Source organism: Glossina fuscipes, unplaced genomic scaffold (assembly GCF_014805625.2).
Source record: "Glossina fuscipes isolate IAEA_lab_2018 unplaced genomic scaffold, Yale_Gfus_2 78589, whole genome shotgun sequence".
Classification (NCBI taxonomy): Eukaryota; Metazoa; Arthropoda; class Insecta; order Diptera; family Glossinidae; genus Glossina; species Glossina fuscipes.
In genome coordinates this window covers 28690-38462 of record NW_024004567.1, presented here as the reverse complement: position 1 = coordinate 38462, position 9773 = coordinate 28690, and the positions used below count along the sequence as shown (strand labels likewise).

At 35.0% G+C, this 9773-nt stretch overlaps 1 protein-coding gene across 4 annotated transcripts; it reads right to left on the bottom strand.

The window, feature by feature from the left end:
* Positions 1–363: 363 nt before the first annotated feature.
* On the bottom strand, positions 364–8544 carry LOC119643998. Of its 4 annotated transcripts, none has more exons than XM_038043514.1 (9): positions 8478–8544; positions 7166–7690; positions 6906–7075; positions 4488–4632; positions 4241–4428; positions 4060–4164; positions 3837–3996; positions 3654–3763; positions 364–3240 (listed from the first exon to the last, which is right to left on the bottom strand). In XM_038043514.1, exons 2-9 carry the CDS (start codon positions 7263–7265, stop codon positions 661–663), a joined length of 3558 nt encoding a protein of 1185 aa, XP_037899442.1. In that variant the 5' UTR covers positions 7266–7690; positions 8478–8544; the 3' UTR covers positions 364–660. The 4 variants fall into 4 exon arrangements, with proteins under 4 accessions (XP_037899442.1, XP_037899440.1, XP_037899443.1 ...); XM_038043512.1 differs by lacking the exon at positions 8478–8544 and adding an exon at positions 7955–8397; XM_038043515.1 differs by lacking the exon at positions 8478–8544 and adding an exon at positions 8191–8397.
* Between the last annotated feature and the right edge of the window lie 1229 nt (positions 8545–9773).

Below are 9773 nucleotides of genomic sequence, written 5' to 3'. Positions count from 1 at the left end.
AAATAAGGTGAGTACAAAAGCTATAATTAATTAAATAAAAAAAAAAATATGGCTGACTTTTTTGTGTATTGTATTAAATTATCTTGCAAATGTAACAATTTTTAAATTATATTTTTTTACGAAAGAAACTGTTTAAATACAGTTAAATTATTTGTGCAGAGTAAAAAAAAAAAAAAAACCACACCAACTCTTAGTAAAGTCAAGGTAAGAGGCAACAATAATATTTCCGCACTGAGCGGACCGTTTTATAGATTGCTGCTGCTTGCAAGCAAAAGACAACAAACTTTACATATTGAAATATTCCATTCATTTGATGGATTTATTAATACGATAAATTGCAATGCACACAATTTGTAAAGTGCCGACCGCGGGTTTCTTTGTCATCGATGTGCAATAAAAATATGTAAAATTAATACAAAACAGAGTGATCGAAACGTACTTTTAACATGCATAAGTTATGTGAATAGAAAAAAAAAGAAGAAAATTTACAATCTGCAATTAAATATTGTTTCACATTATATTAACACATGGGACCTACTCTGTTTTCGTTTTAATTAAAAAACTTTGCACCCTGCAGATACTTTTCAATCTAATGACCAATCTTAAGGAAGGGGCAAATTAAAATGTAGTCTTCTAATCATAGATGCAAGTAGTTAACGATCACACTTGGCCGTCCTTTTCATTCACTGTTTGACCTATGGACTGTATTTCACTCTCAGAAGTCTTTAGATGATTTTCGTGTTTAACAAACTTCGATGTAATTGAATGGTCTCTTAAAGCTTTCGGTAAGTTCGTTCCGGAATCGAGCCCCATAGAGCAATAATACAGTTCAGTGTCAAATTCCGCGTAATGTTTCCGTTGGCTCTCATCCGCATTGACAATTGTCCGATCACAATTTTCCGCTTCAGTTATCGATGGATGGCCGGAGGTGACTTGGAGTGATTTTGTAACATTAACATCATCCTTCCTTTCTTTTACAATTACCAAATTAACGGAATATTTCTGAGGTGGTCTCCTTTGCACACAGCGTTCACCATCCAAGATCATACTCAGCTCTTGTTGCATCTGGGGGAAAGCGAATGGTATGTTTTGGCATTGAATCTCAATATCACAGGAAGGTGTGTGATTAATACTAGTAGGCTGCGAGATGTCGACCTCATCCTTAGATTGGATCGCCTCTACTAGACTTTGCGTTTCATTAATATCAACATTGTTTACGTTGAAACCAATTGCGTTGTATGCTATGGGTGGTGCAGCTACTATTACCATATTACGACGAATATTCGGCAGCGCCACTGTCCCGGTCACTGTTGCCCGTCTTTCTCTATGTGGCTTTAGAACACCGTCTCTACTCCGCGTTAAGCTATTGCTGAAATTATAGCTATCTCGACGGCTGCCGCCGCCATTTGCCACGCTACTTAAGGCAATGTCTACTAATGAACGTGGACTTTTGCAAGGCGAGTTATTAAAACTTAATTGAGTGTCACAAATACACGAATAGTAATCCTCTGAAAGGTAGGCTGTGGGTATACTAACCAACGATGTAGACATCGAAGCATTCCTTTTAGGTCGTTCGTACGGATTCTCTTTATTATTTGTGTATAGCTGAACATAGGTGGAAGAAGACTGCGGTGTCATCGAAAGAGGCGTAGTGGTCGACAATTTGTAAGTGCAGCTAGCCGTACTGCTCGCACTATCACGTCTTATAGCAGTAGTTTGCTGTACGAAATTCTGACAAAAATCTATCGGATCAGTGCGAAAATAATTTTGAAACCGTTGAAATTTTTGAGACAATTTCAATTTGTTTCTTTTTAATTGGAATTTTAATTTTTGTTTAGTATTGACGGCCGAAGCATTCTCACTACTACTTGCGTTAGAGAAAGTCCCACAATCTAGACCATTTGCAGCATGTTTCACAGTTAACTCGCCAGTATTGGTAGCGTTATTGATCGCCGGTCCATTTAACAGCTTATAAGAGGATTTACGTTTTAAAATAAGTTTGCGTGGAGGCTGGCGTGGATATTTAGGTGCCATTAGTAGATGTATTAACTTTGGACGAGTACCAGAGAAAACATTTTTGCGTGCATGACGGGTTGACCCTACCGTATTGCTACCACAACTTGACTCTACTGTTGTGTTAGTAGATATTGTTGACATAAAAGCAGCGGAAGAGGAAAATGGTAAAACGACAAATTTTGCATTATGTTCATTCAATTTCATTCTGTCATCATCATTATCATCGTGTTTAAAATTATTATTATCACCACAAACAACTCTATTTTGTTTACACCTACTACTGCTAGTGTTGTATGTAAGAACAGAGTAGGTTGGCTGACTGCCAGACGGAGATGTAGTTTGGTGGGTGAAAGGATAGATTGCAGGTGAAAAAGGAGTCTTGGTAAATGTGTAAAGTGAAGTAGAGGAAAGAAAACTATTGTGTACAAGTGGTTTAGCGGAGGACTCACCGGATTCCCAGTTCTCTTCATTATCCCCGTTTGTCGATGACGATGAGTGGCTGCTCACGCTGCTAGTTTTGCTATTATTGTAACTGCTATTCAACAAATTTGAGCTGATCGAATGGTTTGTGGTTTCCACCAAACTGGGACTATCACAGTAAGAGGACGGTCGGGGATGTGAATCTCCAATAATCATATCATGCTCGCTGCCATACGAAGCAACGGGAACAGGTGGCAACCTTAGAACTTCTCCTTCCGCAGAAGTTAGCATCTGTTTACGTTGATCATCCATCTGCTTTGGCGTCGATGGGATTGTTAATGCCTTTTTAACGACATACTGCATTTGTGGCTGATGTTGCTTATGACGATAATTATGATGCTGTCTGCGATTATTGTGCTGCTCATCCATATATCCTAGTGATTGTGGTGAAGGTTCGGCTGTCGCGACATTGATAGTTTTCTCGCTACCTGCGTAATGACTGTTGAGTTGCTGTAACTGCTTAATTTCACGGCTGCTACTATTTCGTAGTTGCCGATTTGCTGTCTCGAAACCATCTCTACCACCAAGACTGCTACTCATAGAAGCTGACGAGGAGGATTTGTGATCGCACATGTAATTCATCTCACTGCCGCTGCTACTGTTTTGTGGTAAAATATAATTGTTCGTTTGAGATACTCGTACGGTTGAATTGTGCGCCGTTGGCCGATGGTTGGTTGTTAAATGGTTGGTGTTTATCTGATTACGACCAAAATTGTTATCATCAATATAAAATACAAGTTCGACCTGGAAACATTTAAAATGAGTCGTTACATTCAATCCTAAAATAATTAGAAATCCTTATAATTAATCCAGGAATCGAAAGGAGACTACATTTAGTACCGATCAATTTGACGAGCACTTTTTATTTTTCTCTTTCTTCAAGTTAAGTCACAATTCTTAGAATTTTTTTATTGGCATTGCACGCACGGACCGATCTGTTTCTATTTAAATATTTTTGAAATAACTGTAAGTTCTGTGGATAAAATAAAAAACTTTAATTACAATTAAACCCATAACCACTTTATCACTTATCACTTCTTGGGTACACATTTTTAAGCCGAACAGAAGATGCTAATTCAAATGAATTACAGAATTTACGTATTTTACTAAGATTGTGTGGCGATCGCGGAAACATTTATAAATATATAAATAAAAACCTTAAAATCCTCAGAGAAACATTTATTTTCCTTATCCTTATGAGCATCATCAATTTCCCATTTGCGTAATGTATAAACAAGTTTTATGTCATTGCCTTCACCCTCCATAACTAAAATGACAAACATCATAACATCTTTATGTCATATGTACGACTAAATCTTCAAGCCAAGTAAAACGCTTACCGGACGAATCCGTAACGAAAAAGGTATTAAACCAAAAGTGAAAAATTTTTTTATTATTTTTTGTTAATTCGACTTTGATATCACCAGCGACAGGTAAAGCAGGGTTTTTCATATCCAAAATATAAGTTTTGCGAAAATCAATTGACAGACTTTGCAATTGCTGCAAAAACCAACGAATTATGTAAATACAACCGATAAAATAAATCAAGAGCGACAAAATTACCTGAACCTTAACGGCCGATGTTGTATCTTGCAATACAGAAATTGAGCAATGTGCTGTGCCTTGACTGTGCAATAAATGAGCTTCGGAAAAACGAATTTCACAAAACTGCAAAAGTGCGGTAAACATTCCATTCTATTAATAATTTGTCTTAATTGAAATTATATATACGCTCTATATACACCTGTAGGATGCGACGTTCGTAGGGTAATCCAAGACGTATCAATTTTGAGAAATACTGTACATAACGTCGCTGAGATGGTATTGTAACGCCTTTGCGGTCCTTGGTTCTTTTCTCATCGTAGCAGGCCAAGGCATCTTCAGCACTACGTTGTTGACCGCTATAAAGCAAATAACAACAAATCATAGTGCCTGCAAATATGTAAATTTATGATAATCGAAAATATCAAAAAAAATCTACAATCAATTACCCGTTCGTCCTTTTCCAGCCTTACAGTGTACAGCAGCGACATTAAGACTATCTGCCTTCAGCCATTCATCAACATCTTCACAAAACTTTTGTATTAATTCTATAGTTGGTGGGTTATGGTCTTCAAAAGGATAAATAGAAACACGCTGAAATTTTAAAATAATAAACAACATTTTTTATTTTAAAATTACGGTAAAACTTTCTTGCTATGGAAAACAAACAATGCTTATCGCATGGAAACTTTTAAACTTTATGTAAACTTTAGCATTATTCCCTTTCTTATTGATGACCATCCAAATATGATTTTCTAGTAGACCTATTGTTCGATTAGGTGAACGAAGACGGTACGATGTTATCTGCCATTCTCATAACCCGAGCAAAAATTCTTTTATGCGTTGCTTCCTTGTTAGTGAAGATAAATTAAAGACTTCACACAAGGAAAAAATATTAGAGCGAATTAGCCGTCCCTATAATCAATGGGCTACGGGAAGAATTAAGCAATTACTCTTCATAGTTGACGTCGGGGCTGAGTGGAATTGTCAATTTTGGATCTCTACGTTTATATTCAACCATAATCGCAAAAACCTAGCGTGTTGCCTTTAAATACCTTGAAAAACTTTATAAAATCTTCGTGTTGAATTATAGTTTTCCCTTTTTTAAACAGTAGCGTTATTTTGGGGAAAAAAATTGAAAGTAGAGTCGTGCAAATCTTGGATATGCGACAGATATGACAGCCATGTCTGCAAGTCCCAACGGTAATTAGCATTTAGAGAAAAAATTAATTTTCGTAGTGATTTACGCACGTAGTGAATGCACGTAACTTTGAAAATTGAACCAGAAAGCAACGCAGTGAAGTTTCATATTATTCTTAGCATTAACGTTATTATAAGGCTGCAATAATTCCTTTATTTAATATAAACGAGTGAAGAGTAAGACAATGACAGTGTTTAGTCGTTTAGAATTAGGGTAACAAGACGGATTGAAAATGTTGTAAGACACAACCTTGAATTTCTTAAGAACCAAGAACATAATAATAATGACATCGAAATTGTTGAATACGTGGCCAGATTGGGAAAAAATGATAAGACAGCCCAATGATAATTATTTTGAACTTCTTATTGTAGAATTTAATTTTCAACTCAATTTTTAGGAAATATAACACATCAACCAATAAATTCGTAGTATGACGCAGGGGGTAAACACAGTCGCGCTTATATTTCCAGGCCTGTGGGAGAAATCAATTTATAAATTTACAACATTTCCTTTATATTGTTTATATTTATTTTTATGAATCTATTTATAATCGCGGCCTCATTGTATCAGCCCCCGTAATGACTTCGCCACTTTCCATGAGTTCATACAATGTTTTAGATAGTAACTGTCTTAAAACAAAATGTATTAGAATACCATGACATTCCGATAATCTGTTAACATGTACAGTTGTTGCAGTAACGCTACCTTTAAAACTTTCAAAACAATTGAAAAATCGAAATGTGATGTATAGAGTAAAGGTTGATTTTTGATGAGCAAAAGGCGCGTTCACAATTAGCATCGGCTTGAAAGATGTTATGGCGACTCTTTCCTATCGGAAAGATGAATGTGTGGGTAATTTGCTAACTTTAAACAAAGTCTTATGGGCACCCCTAAACGCTTTACACAAAATAGTTTTGGAAAACCGAAAAGTGAAGTTATACGAGATACGAGATAGCTGACAATCGCTATCATTATCAGAACTATGTCTTTACTATGTTGTCCATGGGAAAAATCTGTTCGAAGTGCGAATGATGGGGACCGCTCTTTGTCGAAACGAAAAAGTTTTTTTGTGCGATAAGTGACAATGGACGGATCATGGACTTATCACTACACTCCAGAATTAAATTGATAATCAGCCGAGTGCAATCGGCGAAACCCGTCCAAAGTGACCAAAAAAGTCGCTTCACTAAAAAAATCCTAACTCGCAATGTAATGGTTGAAATGTCGTAAAATTTTGACACATTTTATTTGAAGATTGCTAAAAATTCTACGGATTTATCCTATGTTACGAACTTATTGACTGATGTGTTAATTGACGTTTTATGCTTTTTGTAAAAGCTAAGTAAATAATGATGTTTAAATTCTACTCAGAAATAAATGGGCATTAAGTAATCAAAGAAGTCTAATAATAGAAATAGACTTGGTTTGCTTGAAATCTTATATAACCGTATTTGGCAGTAAGTTTTCCTTCGAATAGAATCTGCATCACGTATGCCCATCTTCCTTATAGCTATACAAATATTCTCTACGTTCTCCGAGGGTTTTGAAGTGGTTCTCTTCAAAATGAGAATATTTTTAGCACAAAGGAAGCAGACTTTGCAGTATGAAAGTAGAAAGGGATGATCCTTAAAAACGTCAATATTTATTTATTAATATTTCCACTCACCCCATGAAACTTTTTAATGTCGTAACTACGCTCAAGGCAGAGATTATAAATTTTATAATGATCACGATGATTCTCTTCCAGAAATTTGTAAACATCCTCCAAGCGATTCCGATACATACTTTCATATTTTTCGGCGGGATACCCCATGGCAATAATGTTGTCACAAACATCTATGATACGGCAAAAATAAAGATATATTTTTTAATAATTACATAAATGAATAATTTATATGAACTCTTGAAGGGCAATTAAGAACTTACAGGTTAAATCTAAATTGAAACCTTTCTCCTTATAGCGAATACGCTGTTTACTGACCACATTTCTTAAAACGTTTGTCATTACGGACAGTTTATTGGCCATCTTCTGCTTAAATTTGTAAAGGTCAATGCCGGCTGTTTGGCCGGTCTCGTTTAGGGTTCGCCTACCTATTCGACTTTTGATTTGGAAACCCGTCGTGAAGAAAATTTTGTAATCCTAGTGATCTTGAATTTATATTCAAAAGGGTGGTAGGCCTGATAATGAAGGTATTAATATTAATGCTGGTGGTAACTTCGCTTCTTGTCGATACTTCTACTCTTGGTCCGCCTATTGGATATTGACTAATATGCGGATGCTTTGCGTTGTGGTGTTTGTGGTATTCTTAGCGGTATTAAATGGTTGCTTGTTCGTATAGTTGATTGAAGGGATTGGAAGCTTATACGTGTCCATACGTTGTTGATTTTCGGCAAATCAATTAGCGTATTGAATATCAAATTGATAATAATTCAATTGTTGGCAAATCCATGCTGTCCAAAAAAAAAAAAACAGAAAGAAAAATATACATATAAGTAATAATCGCACAAATAGGAGAGAAGTCGATAGTTCTGCTGCAATCAATTTGGTGGATAAGGAGATTGCATTTATATGCACTTATTAACAACGTCCATAATAACGCAGCAACACAATATAATTTTAGTATAAGAATTTCTGTATAAGAATTTCTTATTGCAGTATTTTTTCTTTTTTTTCATATCGGTAATTTCTTCAAACATTGTTGAGTCGATGCATACTAAGTGGTATTTCTTGGGCATCCAGGAAGCCCTTACATCTTAAAAAGGCACTGTTGACAGATAAAATCTTCTTTGTTTTCTCTTATTTTTATTCAAAATCATTTTTCATTCACATTCGGGCTTATGTGTGCAGACAGCTAACGACGCACACACTCACAACTTTTAAAGAGGCATTCAAATAGCATAAAAAACATTAATCAAACGCCCAGCACAACTTCGCAAGTTACGAAATATACTTGATTGATTGGCACCGACAAATACTCCGTGTTCTATATGTCCTTTGGACAGACAGACGGATTACGCGTGAGAAGCGTTCAAAACCGGACAACTTCGGCCCTAACAATGGATCATGCGTTCTTCTTCTTTCTTTTTTGTCTCTTCTTCACTTCGTTTACTCTTTTATTTGGTTTTACTTATTCCTGTCTTCTATTTCTAGAATATAATTCTTTTTTCAATAGTGATTTTCACTTGAATTTCTTTTCTTTACACTTAATAATAATTGCACTTATTCGTATGTACGTACGTATACCCCGAGGTCCGCGATAATTTCCTGGTCACCAAAAATCTTTCCTATTTATTTTAGTCAAAAATCAAATAAAAATGAAATGTAAAAAATTTTCTTGCAACAAAAATGTCAATAGTGATGATAACATTAACAGAATCGTGTATTTTCTGATTCCGAATACTAACTATCGTTCAAATCGGTCAATAACCGAGTTGATAGATGTTAAAACTTTCTTTTCTTTAACGGGTTGTGGCAACAATGTGTAAAAATAAATTATGAAAAAGTTAACTTAAACTTAACATTTGGTTTGACTTTCTTTAGTTAAAAACGTATTGAATCGTATTGTACAAAAAACGCCATCTGAAAACCAAAAATATTTCCAGCATCCAATTATGCAACGATTATTAGGCGACAATTTTTTCTTGAACTTGCTGGCTAAATGGACTAGCTTTGACTAAACTCCATAAACGGGCATAGTCTTGTAAGACAAAACAATAAAAACTTAAAAGCTGGAGATAACGATTACTTATATGACTAACTTTACGACTAGTTTAAGAATTAAACGGAATTGAACAGATTTATATGGTATGTAAATCTAACCATAAAGTGGGGGTCTTAATTCATAACGTGCTTTGCATTTATTTTTTGAGTTGGTACTTATCGCCGACCTATGAGGGTGCTTATGTTTAAATCATATAGGATTGTTGTTTTCATTCTCTTAATGTTGCTTGAAAAATAATAATTCAAATCGGCATCTAATACGTGAAATTGTTTATTTTGTATTAAATTTCTACATGAAAAATTAGTACTTGTTCAGAAATAGAAAATTTCGGATAAGAAGAATAACCGCTTATAGCGTCGTCAAAATCAGATTCATTGTTCTGTGTTCAGAAAAGTTATATTTGTGCTAATACAATAGTATACGATATTATATATATACCCTCGCGTTTCTAAGAAATTTTCTCATCCGCCTGGGTGGCCGAGTAGGCAAGAGTCTCGACTAGCAACTCAGTGGTCGTGGGTTCGAATTTCAAGTGCGGTAGAGTTTTTAATAAAGGCCGATAGCCTTAGATGCTAGTGCTTTTAAGAGTTTAGTCTTAGAATTTATTTCTCTGGCGAAATTAATAATAATAATAATAATAATAATAAGAAGTTTTCTTTTTGCGAATATATTAATATAACAAATATGAAGGAATTCCTTTTATTCACTTGAACTAATTGATTATATGGAAGTGTATAGTTTAAACAATGAATATTGTGAAATTATTATCTCTTTTACATGAATTTCACCAAGACTTCCTTCATATTTTTGCT